This window comes from Sceloporus occidentalis, unplaced genomic scaffold (genome assembly GCF_023333645.1).
Source record: "Sceloporus occidentalis isolate IW3139 unplaced genomic scaffold, rSceOcc1.0.p SCAF_3, whole genome shotgun sequence".
NCBI lineage: Eukaryota > Metazoa > Chordata > Lepidosauria > Squamata > Phrynosomatidae > Sceloporus > Sceloporus occidentalis.
In genome coordinates, this window is record NW_028316983.1 from 211898563 (window position 1) to 211919241 (window position 20679).

Sequence of the window (20679 nt, forward strand, 5' to 3'; positions counted from 1 at the left end):
GTTTTATTCCTTGAAGACTCGAATTCCACATCATCATGGAATTGAAAAGATTATATTGAAAGAGCATGCGTGCCTACATGCACACACATGACTTATCTATTGCCAAACTGCATGGATCTTTGCTACTGACCATGATAAATTGCAAGGGAAGTGAGACCAAGTGGTGTTAGCAAATGGAAATATAGTTCTAAGTTAGGTTTTATGGAGGGTCAAAATGAGAAGTTAAAACAGCAAATGTGGGACATATGTCACTTTTGTCTGCTCAGAATACTAAGGAGACACTTTGTTTCAGTGACCAAATGTAATTTTTTCTAATACAATGTGGATCTTTACAAAGGTTTAAAAAATAAACGCCGTCTGCTGTTATAAATATATAGAGTGTGCTCCAAATCGTAATTTAGAATTGCCTATTCAACTGCTTCCACCTAGCGGCTGTGGTGAGCTAGCTGATTTAGATATGAGTCAAGTTTCACAAGTGATTGAGTAAGTTATTTGTTCTTGGGATATGGGGCCCATCAGTACTGGTATTCAACAACAGCCAGAAATTTACAAAACTAATGAACACTCCATTTTCTCTCTTTTAATTTCTAAATCAGGTTTTGGATTAACATAGTCATATTGGGAATGGAGCAATCTTGTTTTCCTCTGCTCCAGAGTCTAGGATGCGGAGCAATGGATTCCAACTACACAGAGAGAGAAAAACCACCTAAAGATTAGGAAGAACTTCCTGATGGTAAGAGCTGTTCCAACAACGGAACAAGCTGCCTCAGAGTGTGGTGAAGTCTCCTTCTCTGGAGGATTTTAAACAGACTGGTTGGCCATCTATCAGGAGTGTTTTGATTCCTGCATGGCAGGGAGTTGTACTGGATGCCCATGTGGTCTCTTCCAACTGTATGATTATTTGACTCTAAGTATTATTTTACCATGCTGGGCTCCTGAACGCAAAATATGGCTTCCTATACAAGTAGGATTTTCTAAATAATAATAATAACAACCATCAACTTTTTAGTAGTTTTTTGTGGGTTTTTCGGGCTGAGGCTGTGTTGTAGAAGAGTTTATTCCTGACATTTCACCAGCAGCTGTGACTGGCATCTTCAGAGAATTCTGAAGATGCCAGCCATAACTGCTGGTGAAATGTCAGGAATAAACTCTTCTACAACACAGCCTCATAGCCCGAAAAACCCACAAAAAATTATGGATGCCAGCTGTGAAAGCCTTCAAGCTTTTTAGTACTTCTTCATCCAACACAACATCAAGATTTCAAGATACCATCATTCTGCTCCATCTGTACCAAAAAAAAAAAAAAAAAATTCTTTCAGATGCATAACTAGATATTATGATGCCTGTCTTTATAATACTGAAGAACAAATGCCAGGAAAAACCATCATCTGAAGTGTGTGAAAATACTGTATTCTGTCACAATTCCTAACTCATAATTACAATGCCTTGTATCAACAATTGCCAGTTTTTTAAAAAAAAAAATCTTATTTTTTCTGCCACAAAAATAATACGATACCTTAACAGTAGTACCACACGTGATAAAAAGCTATAATAATGCCAATTAAATTCATTTCACTTGTGCAAGGCACTACAGAGTGCACAATAGCTCCTTAAAATTTATAAATAGAATAAAAGCCATTTCTACATATGACCAGAGGGAGTTTTTCTACAGGAAGTGAATCATCTGCCAAGCTGTCACTTACCTGGTCACTGAGGATCTGTAAAAACCAGAAGACAGAGCACTTTTAATCTCAGCTTTACTAGTTTTGGATTCTCTTCAATCAAATTGGAATTCCCCCTCAATGGAGCTAATGCTGTTCTTCTGTTACTTTGGCCTGAATTAACAATCTTTCCCCTGCATCCTGCATCACTGGATATAGTAGCTAAAATGGATGTGTGTTGCATTCCAACATCAGCAAGACCATGCATTCCTTTCCTTCCCTTAGTTCATTCCAAGGGATCTTTTTCCTCAGATATTTTGTTCTTCAAACTAGAACACCTTCAGGGGTCTGAAAAGATTCTACTGTGTTTTTGGACAGGGAGTAAATTCCTTTGACAATATTGGCAAAGTAATCTCTCCTGTTCCCCTCCTATTTCTGATGAAGAACTCCAAAGTGCTGACATGTTTCTGAGCCGGAGGATAACCTTGCCTTTCTCTTTTGGCATGTTATAGGTCAGTACCCTGCAGAGATTTGAAAGGTTCCTTTGGAACCGAACTGCATTCCTTAGCAGACGCACACCTCTCCCCAGCCCTTGAGCTTTCTACACAACTGTGTAATTTATAGAGGATCCAGAAATAGCAGTTAGAGAAATGACAGAAATTCTTAGTATCACACCTCACTCTTTGAGCTGAGTAATAGGATAACAGTGCCAGCAAAGACAGCAAAAGAGAAACTGAAGAAGATGCAGGATAATGTTATCAAAAGATTTCAGAGCGCAGAGATGGGAAGTGTATCACCCTTCAGATGTTTGGCTACAAGAGTCAGTGTGATGTAACTATGAACTTGTGAAATCCAGGTTCTACTCCACTGAGACATGAAATTCAGTGGGTGACCTTGAGACAGTTACTCTCTCTCAGACTCACTTCTCTCAAAGTGTAGCTTCTGAGCTTTGCCCACTGACCATTATAAAGTTATATAACAGAGGCTTCAAACTGGATATAGTTCAGACTGAATTTTTATTTAATTCTTAAAGTATGAAGAAGCTGATCCAACACTTTGGTCATCAAGAAGTACCCTTTTCTCACCAGTTGCAAGATGAGCTAACTATTGCTTTGGAGCAATAGGTGAACTTTGTGGCAATTCAGTTCTTTACAGTGTTCCTAAACATTTCACAGTAACTATTCGATTATTTCACTTTAGTGTACAATACACATGCTTTGTTCAGTTATGAATATTTTTAGGGATCCATGGACAGGCACTGTATCTGTGGCAACAATAAAGAAAGACTACTTCTGTTTCTACAGTAGTCATATTAACTCCAATTCAAACAAAATCCAAAGACCAACAAATGTTAAGGTCAAAGTCATGCCCACTTACCTAGATCCACTGATTTCTCAACCAAAAATATTTAAGACATAGCTGCATTAAAAAAACCTGTGACCTTTGTTTGAATATTAACCATGTTTGAACATACAACTCCAACTGGACATTTATATTTGAGAATACAATGCTTTTATTTTTATGTTATCAAGTATTTAGACTAAATCTGAAATGCTATAGATAGCTGTCAAATACAGCATACATTGCTTCACAGACATTATTTGTGGCAATTTTGGTGCAGCTAGAAAAATGAAGCGTAAGTTACATTTTAAGAATGAAATTAATTAATTCCATTTTGGTAACTAAAATGGCATAAATGTCTGCTAAATATATTATTTGAATGTGCCAGGAAGTTATTTAATGCCGGCACATAAAGGAAGAGTGCATTCAGCTTCTAGAAAATCAAGTCTTTTTTACAGGATTAGCAACAGGTTTTAATTTAAAAAACATTCTGAAATAGAAAGCTGACCTATGAACAAAATATGTAGGTGACTTTTCAGGCTTCAGTGTGCGGTTAGCATCTTAAAGGGATCTTACTGTTTTGCACAAAAGCAGCAGCATTGTTAATACCATGTACTTCAAATTATTTTAAAGGGGATCATGCTATTGAAATGGCATGGTCTATGACTACTCCTTTCATCACCAGAAAAGAGGGGGATTCAAAGATTTGATCAATTTTTTAAATCCGTGTGATGTTTCTAATCTCCTATTTGCTGTATTAACACTTTTAGCCAAATATCTTATATTAATTAGCTGCTTCATATCTTGATGTACCATTTTATTCCTGCAAAATCCAATACACAATACAAAAATCCCTGTCATAATATGCAAGAGAAAACTGCATTTCTTTGTAGTTGGAACTAAGAGACACTTCTGTCAGGAGGAAACTTTCTGGGGAACTTCAATAAAATAACAATGACTGTTTATGAAAATGAAGATTTCAGTGTCTACATACCACAATACACATGTGTTCATATTTTAATCAAGGCCAACTTATTCTGCCAGTGAACTTTCTTTCAAGAAGGTCAACTACAGCTGTTAATGATTGAATGAAGTTTTGACAGAGAAGTAAGTAGGAAGGAAAGACACAACACAAAGCAATTACTATTTATCGAAGCATCCAACATGTATAGTGTTCAACCTGTCACTGAAACATTTCCAATGCAACACCTTAGTGATTACTTTCATACCAGAAATAAATCTTATAAATACTCAAAATACATAAAAATTCCCACCCCACAGAGAACATAGGCAAGAGTGGATTCAAAAAATATTCTGAACCTACAGAAACATATTCTATTAATTAGCTCATAAAGCTAAGTGCTAAGTAGAAGGGCATCTTGGAAGAGTCAACAGCAGAGGTGTTGTGCTTCAGCATTTGCCTGTAGCATCTGGCAGTGGGTAGCACAAAGAAGGCAGGAGAATCATTGAGTCTCCTCTTCCATCTGCTTTGTAGTAGCTTCTGTGGCACTGGCATTGGCAGCAGAGTTCAAGACTTCTCCAAAGTCACCTCCAGCAGGCTTGTTTCCCCCAACCTTATACTAAAGAGAAGTTCAGAAACTTCAAATTAGCCTCAGAAAAAGTTAAACTGCAAATATTTTATTGTAACCTAAGAATTTTTGTCTCATATCATATTGACTATGTAACTAATTCAGGAAACAAAAGATTATAGAAAAAATTATCTTAGCCCAGTGATGGCAAACGTTTTAGGGACCAAGTGCCAAAACTAAAAGGCTTTCTGGCACCGAGGGCAGGATTTCTTCCCCCCGCCCTCACAGGCTTTCAGCAAAGGGGGGGGGGGGGAGACTTCTGGGGTGGGACTTCCATCTTCTGGGGCAGGACTTCTTCCCCCCGCCCTCACAGGCTTTCGGCAAGACAGCTGAAGGACCAGGGGGGCAAGGGGGAAAGAGGAGAAACAGCTGAAGGCCCGGAACGGCTGGGAAGAGGAGGAGCAGATGTGTGCCTGTTCCTCTTCCTCCCCCCACACCCTCTCTTGCCTTCAGTTGTCTCTCTGGAGGCACTTGAAGGCCCAGGACAGCCAGGAAGAGGAGGAACAGGTGTACACCTGCTCTTTCTCTTCCCCGCCCTCCATGTGCCCTGAAAATAGGTTCGCCACCACAGTCTTAACCTCCTCACAAATATGGAACCTCTTTCTCCCAAACTATAAGCCTTAATGGGAGAGAACTATAACATTTCCTCTCCTGGCCATTATCCATACATTTTAGGTCCTTAGTTACAATTGGTAATTCTCACAGGAATATAAACAGCTTGGAAGGCTCAGCCTTTGGTAAGCAAATTGATAACACTAAATGAGATACATCCTTGAGCATCTTAGAATACATTTTAGAATTATGTTTAACTGATACAACAGAAAATAATACTTTGTATTACAAAGTAGAAAAGAAATTGGGGGCTGTAGCACTTAAGGCAGCAATTACTACATTAGAACGTATCTTAGAGCCTTAATAGGTAGCTAAAACATGTCAGCATGGTATAGTGGTTTGAGTACTGCACTTCGACTCTGGTGACCAGGGTTCAAATTTCCATTTTTGGGCAAGAGGAAATCAAGGGAAGCAGCACATAATCTCATGAATACTTAAGACATTATGTACGAAACAATCCAAACAGTGCTAAGTAACACACATCTTCAGAAACTGGAATGAAGGCACCATCCTATTACCAATGCATTTCTCTGGCCTCTTCTATTGAACCAGTTTCATTTGTCTCTCCCTTAGAACTGTTTTCCTTAGCAAATCAACATGGCTAAACATAAGTTACATTGTGTTGCCCCTGTTTATGATATTGCCCATGAATACAACAGGAATTAAAGTGTTTTAGGAATTTTCAGCTAGCCTCCTTGAGGTGTTTTTTTAAGAAAGAAATTTTGTAATTAAGCTTTACCTTTAAGTTTTCAACTTTTTCTTCAAATGACTTAAATGTTGGTGAATTTCTAGTGGAGAAAGAGATAATAGTTTTCAAGTTAGAAATGTATTTGTAACAACAGAACAATTAAAGAAAGAAAAGTACTTTATAAAATACTACCTTATGATCCTCCAAAACTTTAGTACCACATCCTAAATATCTTAATTATACATAGTGCTACTGGTTTGTATTCAATTGTGTCATCTCAGTAAAGCTTTTACTTTCATTCTCAGCCAAGTGTCAAATCAAGATTTTACCTGCATATGATATTTACAGCTCATTATGACTTCATTAGCCTAGGGGATGTTTGTGGTAGCTGTTCTAATAGCATTTACATATTCTGCAGTGGAGCACCAGCGCTTATTGTAAGTTTTCTGTTATCCTGTCATTGGATACAACCCACTGTATCCAAGTACTAATCCTCCAAAGTTCTACCATTGTAGATAAAGTCCCTCCACACTCCAGGCTGATCCCTTTCACTGGATCAGTGATGACACATTCAGGGTATGTAGTTGTCTCAAACACAGAAAACTGAAGTTGAATGACCTGATCAGTTCAGGTAAATCTTATACATCCTTATCTGTTTTAAACCTGGTGTAATCGCACCAATGACAATTATCCAGTCTTGTTTACATCAGGATAATTTTGGTGTACTAGTAAACTATACATACATTACCTCATAGCAGGCATGCTAATTGAATGCTGTAGACAACGTATACTAAAATGGCAGCATTAAAAGAAAGGAGAATCAGATTATAAAACAGTGGAGAACATGTCCCTGCTAAGTCTGTACACCAACACATCAGAACACTTTTCCAATGCATGCAAGGCATCATGTGCATTAATCATCATGCAACCAAAAGGAGAGTAACAACAGTATATCTGGGTAGTTTTAAGAATCACAGTCTGCAGTTTCTGTTCAACAGATCAGATTTAATGGCACAGGTTATGCATTATTTAAACAAAATGAATATATACATCCACATTTACAACTTCCAGCTACAGAAGGGGCAGACAACATGTGATCCATCAAATTTTGGTCTGCAACTCCCATCAGTACTAGCCAGTAAAACCACCAGTGACAAAGGATGTTGGGAGCTGCAGTCCAACAACATCTAAATGGCTGCACTTTGCCCACTCCCATCTTCAAGTAATATATGGACCAGTGTGCTGGTCAATCATGAGCTTGTTTCATATCAGAGATGTAAAATTGCTAGTGGGAAAAATGTTTTTTCAGACTTTTTTGGGGGGGAGGAGAAAGTGGGGGTTGAAATTTTTGGGGAAAAAATGAAAAAAATGTGACATTAGCAAGCCTTACAGATTAAAGGTACCTTTAATCTTTAATTTAATCTATGTAAGTTTTGTTTGGCATGAAATTATTATTTTGGTATATTAAAAGAACAATTTATTCAGACTATAATTATAAATTGAATTTGCTTTTGAAAATTACAGATGGAACAATTGGTCTTGTAACTTTTAACTCTTTGGTTTTGCCAATATATTAAGATCAGGCAAAAAAACAAAAACAGAAGGAACCATGAACATTTTGAAAACCCCACAATAAGAACTATGAAAAGGAAACCAAAACCAGGAATTGCAGTGATCTTATAATATTGTCTTACATAAAAGTCTTTCTGTTATGTAGCTTTTAGAAATAATTTTGGGTGAGTAAATATATGAATATTTTGTATTAAAAACATTTCATTCATCATAAAAAAATCCATACACTATTTTACCCAATTTTTCCTGGAAAAAAGACCTCATAGAAGAAGGAGGAGGAGGAAGAGGAGGAGGCAGCCAAGCAGAGGTGGGGAAGACTGGAATTCTTCCAGGTTTTTTTCCCCAGACCTCCACATCTCTACATCACGTGCTCCTCTTCTTTTAGATCAATACACCAATACAATACAGATTCTGTATGGTAATGCTCTCAAGTATCTTGACAGGTACCAGGGGCGTCAGTTAGTGTCACCTAATATGGGGCCACCCCACCATTGACCTCCTTCTCTAGTACACCATACAGAATCCTTAATAATTTTTTTTTGTACTAAGGTTACTCATAAATCATAAATCCTGTATATAAATGAATATAATGGTAATAGTTGTGACATAAACAACTATCAAAATTAAATGTATACCTTTAAATTACAGTATCATATGCACAGCCTAAATTTACATGTACATATAGTTTCATGTGGTTAAAGTGGAAACTTGGTTAGATGTGTTTTTTTTTTAAGTAAAAAGAATGAAAAATAGTAAAAAAAATTTAAACATTTTTAAAATTTAATTTTTAAAATTAAAAATTAGAATTAAAAAAACCCTGGGACCTTTCCTTTCTCCTCCTACTAAGCTTTGCCCTACTCACACCATCTCCTCAACATTATAATGATGCGCAAGTGAATGCCACAACTCATTTCTTCCAAAAGGCAGGTGTCTGGGAAGAAGTGGTATTCGTCCCTTAGGGTGTCACCTGGCACAACCCACATTCCCCGCACACCCACCCCTCATGACACTCCTGGCTGGCACATCACTTATTTGCTATGTTAAGTATAAAAGCAGGGTGGGAGAGAAAGATGCCCTCGGGAGAAGTAGACATGCAGTGTCAAGCTGTAAACTGGAATCACACAGATTTCCAAGATATTAATGCATGTTCTCAATAACAGAAAGTAGCTGATGCAATAGAGTTCACTAAGCACCATGCTATGTTAATGGGCTGTGGATTTTATGTGCTAATAGATGCTGCTCAGATCTGATGCAGATCTAGTGAGATAATTATTAACCAATCAGATATTGTTCCAGGTATGACCAGCAAGCTTTCTTTTCTTAAGCTATCCACTCATTGTAAGGGAAAACTGTCATTCTTATAAAAGCTTTCCACATCAAAGAAAAAGTGTTTTTTGAATTGTTTTGGGGGTTTTGCATTGGGTTTTTTGTTTGTTTGTTTGTTTGTTTTGCATAATTAGTTCAGTCAATTGACTTCAGCTTCCCCCTCCCCCAATTTGGTATTTCTTGCCGTTTCTTTTTAGCCATTCCTTGTACAAACATGTAAGTTTTTTCAATTTACTCCTTAAAGCTTACCAGTTACTCTGCTCTTTGGTGACAACACAATCTCAGAGCAGTAAAGTAGCAAACCTAGATCTCCTGCAATCTCGGCATTCCCTTAATTTATACTGCTACTGAGCCAATTCGTTTCAAAAGCAATGCATAAACATACTTCAAGACAGTGGCAGCAAGATCAGACAGAATGTTAAACATTTTCCACCTGTATTGAACTGGGATTTGTATTAACACTTTTACAGATAAGCTATGGTTCTTCAATGTTTACCGTGCTTCTGTACACATTAGCTACAGAGCTTGGAAAAGAACACGCCAATCTGGAATGCCAGGAAGGCTAGGTTACAAACTGAACCAAGCTCTGCAACTAGAGGCTGGAAAGAGTTAAAAAGTAACTAGATGTGTAGCACCATACAAAAACTCCAAAACTAATATGTTATTGTTAATATTATGGAAGAATTTTGGTGACCTTACTCATTACTTTTTAATCTTTTTTTTCGGAGATATAGAAGAAACTTAGAATACATAAAACATGGCAAAAAACTGAAAAATTCTGCTCAAAAAGTCTCTTAAAAATAACTTTTATGCCAAGTAGAAAACATTAATCATTATAGCCCCCCCCCCCCCCCCATAGTACTGTTCCATAAACTTTTTGAAATGTAACTTTGGTATGACTATTTAACCAACAAAATATTTTATTAACTTGTAACTTATGGCCTTTGACTGCATTGATCACAAAAAGCTATGGAGCGCTCTTAAAGACATGGGGGTACTACTTTGATAGCTCTGATGAGAAATATATACTTAGAATAAAAGGCAACTGCTGGAACAGAATGATTCCCAATTAGAAGAGGGGATCAGGCTAGGCTGCATCCTATTACCTTCTTGTTCAACTTGTATGCAGAAAATATGTTGAAAGGTCATAAAAATGATGCTGAAAAGCCAATGAAAAGAACTGCAGGATCTTAATATTCCCGTGTAACCCATCGGAGACTGTGGTACTGGATTTCTTGTATAGACAAAGGGTTTGATTAGATGACCTCCATGTTTACCTCAAAGTCTATTACTTGATTACAGCTGAAATTCCCTAGAAATAGCCTATTAAGTCAGTTTAATTACTCAATCCAGAGGGAGCCTTGTTAAAGGTTTAACTAATTACTCCAGCTTATCACATTATCTCAAGATACTCACAGGGCAGGCAAATGAACAAAATGAATTTGTCAGTTCTGTCTACCCAGTTATGAAACTTACTGAATTTCAGGGTCAAGTGCCACAGCACTAACATTACTGAATTGTTACTGTAGAGATAATAAAGTAAAAAGCCACTATTCTGTCAAGTCACTAGTAAAAAAATTACATAGGCAGGAGTGTAGAACTTTCAGATCACAGCCTACTCACAACATCTCTCTATCTAATATTGTTGAAGCAAAAAATACATTTTAACTGAACCATTTAGGTGCCCAGAGCAAAAATGAAAGGGCCAGTTTAGCTTTCTAAAAGACAAATACATGTTATGGTTGGTTAGGATCTATCAGTTAAGAGAGAAACACTACTTGCATGCTCCACACCAACTTTTAACTGTCTTACCTAAAGGAATGTGTAAAGGCCTGCACCCTGTAGGATACCAAGTAAGCATTTTAAAATAAAAATAAAGTTCCAGTAGAAACACCAAGGTGTAGTAAGAACAGACAACTCATATGCATAGGGGCATCACTAGCCAAGATGCTCACATAATTGTTGGGGTTTATTTCCCCCGCAGAAAAGCATCACTAGCAATATAATCACCACAAGAGCTTGGGAAGATCCTAATTCTATACTAGTCCAATCATCTGTTTTCAAGCTACTCAAGAAACATTCCTAAAAGGGAGCCAATTTTCACAAAATGTAGGTGCTCAAAGATTTCCTCACTTCTCTAAGTCTAGGAATTCATACAGCTCACAGTATTAGATAGTTTCTCTTTGAACAAGAAGCAAGAGTTCATGTACATGTGGGTTGTTATGGCAAAACTTATGGGGAAAGTATTTCTTACTCCCTGATTACATTATGCAGGTGTTTTCAGATTAATATGCTCTTCTGGAAGTCAATTTAAAGCAATCCCTGCTGATTATGAGGGAGAATGAAGTGATGTTTTGCTTTTAGAGAGCAAGAGAAAGATCAATATATAGACAGTTAAAAAGATAGACAAAAACAATTAACCCGAAAAGAGGTGCCATTTGTATTTTTTGCTTCAGGCACGTAAGTGTCTTTAAGTGCAGTGAATCAGAGTATGCATACTGTTTTCAAGTCACATCAGAATGATGCAAATCTCATCATGATCATTGCTAGTCCAGACAGTAGACTGGGGTCTAACTTGGAGTAAATGACACAGCCCACCCCGAAGAAAGTGTTATTAACAGAAACCATTCACCTTGTACAACCTCTTCGTGAGGTAAAATTCTGATTAAAAGGACTTCTTACAGGCTAGACATAATTTACATGCCCATTTACCTCCCACTATCTATATTTCATATATCAGTGCCAAGAACCTGATGGCCAGAGATGATAGTACTCAAAAGAAGTTCCTTTTTAATAAATCAACATGTAAATCCTAGCAATAATCCACAATGACTTTACATAGTGATGTGTTAATTATTTTATGTTTCACAGTTAGTGCAAAGAAGTAGGGAAAAATTAAAGTCATACTTCACATCTTCCAGTTTCTTTGTTATTACAGAACCAACGGTTGAGAAAGCAGCAGAAGCTTTCTGCCCAGCCTGAGACAATGTTTCCGATGTCTTCTTATACCTATGTTTTAGGGGAGGGAAAACATCAGTTACTGTGATACAAATCAGACTTTTATTTTACTTCCAGTTCCCTTGAAAGTAAAGATGCATTCTAAGTTAAATACATTAACAGAAACTCATCAACTATTTTTCTAAAGTAACTAGTGAATGTGATTAATTTTTAAAGAAGCACCCATGTTAGTCTCTTGCAGCATAAAAAGTATGAAAGGTGGGAGAGAAAGAAAGGAATGTGGCACCACTTTTAAGACTACATGGTTTTTATTTTAGCATGAGCTTTTGTGGCTATCAACCCACTTCTTCAGCTGCAGTATAGTGATAATGTTATAAGGCATTATTGCACAGTTGTGGAAGTAAAATAGAATGTAATAGATCAGATCTGTGTTGAAATATTATTTTCCATGCAGAGAAAGCTGTTTTCTATGCAAATCAAATTTATGCTAATTTTACGCAACCATCTGCACAAAGATATTCCATTCAAACATCCTTCTTTAATCCCCAAAGGTAAGCTTCCCTGAAGAATATCCAAGAAACTCATCTCACTGTAAATCAAGAGTAGGGAAAGTGTGGACCTAGGGTGCATATATCCCCCCACTAAGACATTGTAGGCCCTACGTCCTCACAGTGCCCCCTGCCGATTTTTTGAAAACAGTATTTTGGAAAATCATTTCAGCATTAAAATGTCCCCAAATGCCCTCTAGGAGACATGGGGGCAATTTCATGGGAAGGGGGGAGGGGGGCTTAAGGGCAAATGCTTTTTTACATTCAGGAAAGGCCTCTTTATCCTAACAGGAATTAATCTGGAAATCAAGCTTACACTGACTTTTTGCTAAAAAAAAAACACCAAAAAATAAACCCTCTCCTGGACCAAAACCAGCTTGGAGTTAAATTATCCACCAAGCCTTCTGAAGTGTTGGGGAACATTTTGGTGACAAAAAACATACACATACACAAAAACCAAATAAAAAAAAAGAAAAAACCTTTTTGGAATTTTTTGTTGTTGAGGTAGTGATAATGAGCAGAGCTAAGGGTCACAAGGGGTGAGATGTATCCCACTAGCCTTTGCCACATGCAATTTGGTGCTATGAAGAAGTTAAAAAAAACATACGCATTTGTTGATGTTACATCTTGCCACCCTTTGGATAGGTTCTGCTTCAGCTCCTGCAATGAACTGATTCCCAATTTCCTCTTTATTTCTGCTAGATGCTTCTCTTTAGCAGCTAGCACCTGTGACAAAGTTTGAATTTCTTCTTCTACCTACAAGACAGAACACATGAAGAAAACAATTAAAGAAATCTATGGCCCAAAACACACTGCAGAAATAATCCAGTTTGGGACCTGGCTCAATGCTAGGGAATTCTGAGAACTGTAGTTTTGCAAGACATTTAGCCCTCTCTGTCAGAGAGCTCTGGTGCCACAATAAACTACAATTCCAAATATTCCCTTGCACTGAGCCAGGGCAATTAAAGCGGTCTCAAGATGGATTATTTCTGCAGTGTGTTTTGGACCTAAGATATTGATGCTGTGATCATACAGTAACAAATGGCTAATTGAAGGGTTTGTTATACATGTAGGGTGATACTGTTCACACTTACAGATGCAGCATCAAAGCAGTACAGGCTATTTCGAGAAACTTTGAGAGTATTTTGACTCCAAAGACACTGGACCCTTGGCAGGCACAAAATAGGCAGCTCAAAGACAGCTTTTTCCTGTTGCTGGCAGCTATTTTCATTTCCTTGCCACTACCTCCTCCTCCATCTTGTGCATAAATACAGTGTAGAGAAATAGGAACTTGGCCTGAGAAGCCAGTTCTTCCATGATGCACTCCTCAAACACAGCAAGCCCAAATGCCTCCATTTTCCTCTGCACTCCCTCCCCAAAATACAGTGGACATCTGGTATCTGCTGGGGTTTGGTTCCAGAAGCCCCTGTGGATGCTCAAATCCCATTAAATACAATGGGGTAGTAAAATGATGTCCCTTATATCAAATGACAAAATCAAGGTTGGCTTTTGGTAATTTTTATTTTTCTGACTATTTTCAAGCAGTGGAAGGTTAAATCTGTGGATAACGAGTCTGTGGATATGGAGGGCTGACTGTAGTGACTAGAAGAGAGTGGCTGCAGAGCAAACCAGAGGTATTTGGGGTTCTGAGGGACAGCTAGTTGTCTGCACAGATATACAACTGAAGTCAACATCTATTGCAACCAGAATATGTACTTATGATGTGGGACCACAACAGAAGAAGCCCCGTGAAGCACACAGAAAACTTTCCTGTTTCAAATTAAAGTTCACCTTAGCAAGCTCTCTTCTTAGCTCATCCTGTTCTTCTTCTGATAGAGCATCTGTAACATTCACTGTAGCAGCAGCATCTTCTCCAACTTCTGGAATAGCTTCATTTTTCAGCAAACCTTTGAAAAGTAACTCTAAGTTGTAAGTAAACTGAATTATTTAAGGCAACTCTGTAACAGTATTAGCCTTCAATAAGGAAAATCCTAGGTTTTATTTAAGGCATTTATGTGTTGCTTTTCAGCCCACTCAGGCCATTGTACAATGGATATGAACATTAAAAAATTACAATTCATAAATGAAAATACTTCTTAAAAAATATTTTAAGACTTGGGAGAGAAAACAGCCAGAGAAATTTCAAGGGCCAAAAGCCATGTGGAAGAGTACCTCCAGATCTACTTACCAGCAGCTCCAAAGAAGTGGAACTAGCCTAATGTTCTTTGGCAGGGAATTCCACAGTCAGGGGGCTCTTTCACCCAGAGGAGGCAAGTGTCATTAAATCATAATTAAATTGTGTTAATAGCGCAATCTGGGGGAAGATCATCACACCCCTACAGCCTTCTCCCATTCATGTCCTGTACGTAAACAGTAATGGACACATCATTGGGTAATAACGCCCATCACAAAACATGAACGGGAGAAACAAACTGTGCATGACTGTACTCTGATCCATACATTTTCCAGAAAATGCAATTAATTTGTTGTTGTGTCTTCAAGTCATTTCTGATTTATGGTGACCCTAAGGCAAACCTATAATGGGCTTTTCTTGGCAAGTTGTTTCAGAGGGGATTTGCCACTGCCATCCTCTGAGGCTGAGGCAGTGTGACTTGCCCAGGGTCGTCTAGTGAGTGTACATGGCAGAGTCATAGACCAATGCTCAAAACACTACACCACAGTACAAAATATAAATGAATTTAATGTTTAGAATTGAGTACCATCTCTAAGACTGGATCTGCACTGCAGAAATAATGCAGTCTGACACGACTTTAACTGCCTTTGCTCAATGCTATGGAATCTTGGTATATGTAGTTTTATGATATATTCAACCTTCTCTGTCAGAGAGCTCTGGTGCCCCACTAAACTACCAATCCCAGAATTCCACAGCACTGAGCCATGGCAGTTAAAGTGTTGCCAAAAACACTTATTATCCCAAGCATTTTGGATAAGGGGGACTCAACCTATACCAAATAAAGTTATCCACTATCTCAATGTCTATAGTGTGCCCAAAGCACAATTCACATTATCTTTTTGCAGTCATTAAATTCCCATTATGGCTCCCATGTTGCAGACTAGGAAGGGAAGGCTATCCAAGGTTAGCTACTCAGATCATGCCAAAAGTGAAAGTAAAACCTGAAACAATCAAGTTCACAGCTTAATCTTAGCCACTGCATAATACCAGCTCTAGACATGTTTGGCCACCAGGATTCCACGACCAAAGCAGAAATCAGTTAGGTCACATGAAAAATCTGTGAACACTTTGGGGAAAATATTTCACCTTAAATCTGGGCATGAGAAATTGAAAACAAGTTTAAGCAAGCTTTGGATCAAGATTCGGTAGAACTATACAAAACTATTCAAATTTTCTGAACACATGTCTCCAACACAACCTGCCATGTTTCATTTTGTTTTTCATTTTTCTTTTAAGAACCAAAAGATCTTGTATATTCAGAATACTACCTATTAGTCTAAAAAAAATGTAAGATTCAAGATGGCACCTCTACCTGTTTCTGTCACTAGCCAGACCCACACACCCTTCTTTATACTTAAAAGCAGAAGCACTGGTAAAAACCTACCAGTATTACAGTAAACAAACCATAACCTGCAATTCCTCCAGTGTTATATATGAGACTAAATGTCAGTACTCCAAGTACAACATGAAATATGTTGGTGGGGGGAACCACCATCAATCTTCACACATTTTAATTTTGGACAGAAAAAGCCCTTCCAACAGGGCCATATTTTCAGCACAGAAGCTTCATGATCTGATATGTTAGAAAAAAAGAGAGAACATCTGGATCTACATGCTCAATTACTTGATAAAATAGCACCCTAATTTAGAGGACAACAGCATTTTTGCCTGAATCACCATCCCTTAACTTCCATTATTTAGATCAGTTGCGGTTCCCAAACTTTGATGCCCCAGGTGTTTTCAATTTCAAGTAAAAGAAGCCTCTGCCAACCTAAACAACAATCAGGAATTCAGGGAACAGAAGTCCAAAATATCTAGAGGACCAGATTTTGGGAATCACTGATTTAGATGCTTCAAATTCTGTAAAAGCCAGCAGACCAGGAATCACTCATTCCAATTGACATCAACAAAGAGGACACCAAAACATCTGATGGTATTTATATAGCCACCTGTGCTGATTATATTACATATGGGTTGAGTCTCCCTTATCCCAAATGCTTGAGACCAGAAGTGTTTAGGATTTTTGGAATGTTTGCATAAACAATAATGATATAGTTTGGACATGGGACCAAAGCCTAAATATGAAATTCATTTATGTTTCATATACACCATATACACATAGCCTTAAAGTAATTATATACATAACATTTTTTAATAATTTTGTCCATGAAGCAAAATCTGTGTACTGTAGAAAGCAGTGTCACTATCTCTGCCACTCGTATGGACAATTTCGGAGTATTTTAGATTACAGAATTAAGGATAAGGTATATTAACCTGTATTTTGTCAATGCTATGGTAGGTAACCTTCCAGGTTCCCAGTTCTACTTAAAATCAGTGCTATTAACTTGCTTTATTTAACTCCGTGTGTGTGTTTGTCAGTATATGAGTGTGTGCAAGTTCAATAAAACAATTGAACAGCACTGTCCCCAGGAGTGTGTATATACACATTCTATAACAAATCAAATACAAATATAAATATGAGTACCATTTAATATTATAAACTAAGTTTCAGCTGCTTCTTTGGTAACAGTAGTTTCCCTCTTTTCTCAACCATTAGTATAGAAGATGTTTCTATTCTTCAAATGCCTCATTTTGACTGTTCCAGTTACAATGGCTCATCTCAGTGCACATTACTACACATCAGAAGCTAGTTTCCATAAAGCAAGGTGAACTATGATCTATCCTGACACTACTATTTTTCTTAAAGAGTACTGTACATATGAAAACACATTAAGAACTAGCTTACAGAAAACAAGCTGTAGATATAAAAACACATTAAGAGCATTACCTGAATTCTTTAGTATTGGAGAATCAGGTGGGGAGAAAGTCATGCTGGGTGATAGGTAGAGATAGTTCCTATTAACTCCAGTATCAAAATTGAAAGGAGATTTATAATCTTCATACAGGTCCGTTTCTAGCCAGTCTGCCACAGAGATCTCAGAATGCATGACCGCTCATTGCTGTCCTGCGCCTGACAAAGCATCCATCCTTTCCACAGAACACTTTGCTAAATTCCAAACCATCAGGCTTCAAATGCTAGACTCTCACATTGTGCCATTATTTCCACTCAAGAATACCACAAGTTTCTGTGATTGTATGTAATGTAAACGTTAGGATTTCAAGGAAACCCATGTAATAAAATGGCTGCTAAGTATTTCTTAACTGCAGTTCTTCATGCAATGCATAGTCAAGTCCATATCTTCTCCATATAACAAGAGACCTCTCTGCATTAAAAAAAAACCCATACATAGTACACTGAATGCCTAGCATTCTGGAAAGCATTGCCCTGTGCAGGATTATACCAAGAGTTCCCTGTCATTTTTTAAAGTGTCATCTGACAGCAGTTGCACCAGGATATTCTTAATCTTCTAGGACACAAAAGGATTACTAGCTATAATCTATCCTATAAGCCATCTGTGTAGGACTTTATGCCTGATTAATGGAATAGATTTTTCTTCTCCAAAATGTAGTTTCCATCCCTGTTTGTTTCTCAGCGCAGTTACATGTGTAGTGGCAACATGTGTTTACTACTGCGTGGTAACAATAGCAAGTACATTTCTATACCGCTTATCAGTGCACTTAAGCACTCCCTAAGCAATTTACAATGTGTAAGCTAAATGCCCCCAACAAGCTGGGTACTCATTTTAGCAACCTTGGAAGGATGCAAGCCTAAATCAAGCTTGAGCCCTTGGCTGATGTTGAACTCACAACCTTGTGGTTTGTGAGTTTAGGAAATTTTCAGTATAACTTTTCCTAGTATCTGCATAAAAACATGGGAGAAACTGTATGTGTTGCTGTCACATTATGTTGTTGCAACTTACAGTGTGTTGAAATTTAGTTGAGTCAGACTACAACAATCCCTTTCTTTTTCTTATTTACACAGTTGGCACTCCTGCAACTAACTAACAAGAAGCTGTGTGCCTGCTAAACCATCAAATAAAATTTTAAAAACAGAACTTTAGTTCACATGAAGTAGCTTACACAAGTACTATATCCTTGTCTGGTTCTGCTACAGTGAAGGCTAGAGAACATGTGGCTCCTTATTAGTCAGGGAAGTGGAAAAGCCACAAACATAAAGGAATTACAGTTCATTCCAGAAATAGGTCAGCAAGAAGGAAATGGGAAGGCAAGCAGTGATGCTTAGAGAAGAACCTAAGCAAGTGTTTAGACTGCCACAATTAAGAGACATTGGAAGGGAAAGGGTCAGGAATCATGTGAGTAGAGAATCGCGGGCAGACAGTAGCTGAACTAAGCAGATTTGAACAGAATGACAGTGGAGAATTCTAAAGCAAGACATTGCCTTGTTTAGTTGATAACAAAGCTGTGATTGTGGTGACAGTATGTTCGTGATGAAGGAGAAGAAGACTAAGCTCACTTACAATAATGTACCTGCACTCGCCACATTTTCCATAAATATATGCAAATCTACAGCGCTATATAAATAAAGCACAATAATAATAATATATTCATCTCTCCAGGGGCCCAGAGCAAGACTTCAAATAAACAAACACACTTCAATCATCTCTGAAAGCAGAGTGAGTTTCAGCAGCCTCGTGTGACAACAGAAATGGAATATCATACGCAGCTCACCATCTGGTATTTCCTCAGATTTTGCAAATAGCATCTTCCTTTCCTAGAATCTGTATTGGAAAATGCATTCCCAAACCAACAAGAAAGTATAGGAAGAGAACCTTCAAGCCTACTACTTCTATGATGTCCCATCACTGACTAGGCTGGTGACAGGAAGTGGAAGGTCAAGATTCCACAGTTCTGAAATAACAAGACTAGGCAAGATAGGACAATACTGTGTTCCTCTACACTTGTAGATTCTTCTTCTACAAATACACTCTCCTCTCCTTCCTGGCCAGGACAAAAATGTAAAAGCTGCACAGGAGGCAGTAGGAAGATTCTGTATTCACCTCTTCAATATTGAGTTCCACCCAACTGATTCTTGTGTTCCCTCTTCTCTAGATCCAAGTATATGTTTAGAAGGTAAAGAGAACATTCAAAACAGGCACATTTTACCACTTTTTACAAGCTTACAGTAGTACTGCCAGTGAATCCATCACATTTCCTTAATATCACACCAGAAGCTTTAATTTTATTACAAAGGTGTTGATTAGACAGCAAAGTGGATTGCTTGTGACCAAGGCACTTGAGCCAATTATAGTGGAGTTAACCTGAGTGAGTTGCAATGTAAAGTGGCTTGTTCAGGCTCAGCCAAGCATTATCAAGCTTCTTCCTTGCCATTGTCAAGTAATTGGATTGTAATTTTATCTGCTGGAACATGGTTGCATTGTTAATAATCCTGTAGTAGTTGTCGAGGGACAAATACCAACTAGTCACCTAGACTGTTGCATGTGCTAATAATTAGGTTCCCAAGCTTTTTGACTTGCAGAGCCCTAAGGGCTCCATGGAGCACAGGCTGCGAACCCGTCCAGGACAGGATCAATGAACATAATGCTTAGTAGAATCCAGCTGAGTAGAACCCTCTATATGGGAATGGTTGCTACATCACTTGCAACAACATTGATATAGCAAATATTTCCAAAGTATATTTCCAAAATGGCTACATTGGAATAAACTTCCAAAAGCTACCTTGGATCCCATTTTGGGAGAAAGGTGGGGTATACGTGCAATAAATAAATGCTGTTGAAAACAGGCTATCACACAATTACTTCTAAAAAGTACATCCATCCTCCAACCAGCTTGCTAAGCCAAAGAGCCTTTTTCAACCTGAGAAACATATTCAGTTTCAGAGAAAATTTCAATGGCCCTGTTCTATTGATAAGTGTAGTGAAAGTTGAAAAATATCAAAATATTTTAGGATAAAACTCTTGATGTCACTAAGTAAGCTTTAGGAGAGACATTTCTACCATTTATAATCCATGCAAAAGCTGAGAAACTAGTGTCAAGAGCGAAACATGGCAATCTCAGAAAGTTTCAGAAGATGTGTCTGCACTGACTCAACAACTCCCTGAGGCAATGCATTCCACTGTCTAACAGCTCTTAGTGCCAGGAAGCTCTTCCTAATGTTTAGATGGAATCTCTTTTTCTGCAGCTTGAATAGATTGCTCCTAGTCTCTGGAGCAGCAGAAAAAGCTTGCTCCCATCCTCAATATGACATCCCTTCAAATATTTAAACAGGGCTATTATGTTACCCCTTAACCTTCTCTTCTCCAGGTTAGAC

The 20679-nt window shown here is 37.8% G+C and overlaps 1 protein-coding gene across 3 annotated transcripts in view; it reads right to left on the reverse strand.

Annotated features, from left to right (window-relative positions):
• The window catches only part of TPD52 (tumor protein D52), a 112811-nt gene that overhangs the window by 61328 nt on the left and 30804 nt on the right, over nt 1–20679 (reverse strand). Inside the window, exons 1-7 of one of the 3 annotated variants that reach the window (XM_089517515.1) lie at nt 17278–17851; nt 14087–14202; nt 12903–13051; nt 11697–11798; nt 6640–6681; nt 5943–5991; nt 2661–4582 (exon numbers count right to left, since the gene is read on the reverse strand). In XM_089517515.1, coding sequence (XP_089373641.1) covers nt 4466–4582; nt 5943–5991; nt 6640–6681; nt 11697–11798; nt 12903–13051; nt 14087–14202; nt 17278–17437 — 735 coding nt within the window. In that variant the 5' untranslated portion in view covers nt 17438–17851 and the 3' untranslated portion in view covers nt 2661–4465. Of the gene's footprint in view, nt 1–2660; nt 4583–5942; nt 5992–6639; nt 6682–11696; nt 11799–12902; nt 13052–14086; nt 14203–17277; nt 17886–20679 lie in introns of those variants that run through there. The other 2 variants (XM_089517517.1, XM_089517516.1) reach the window with 2 other exon arrangements.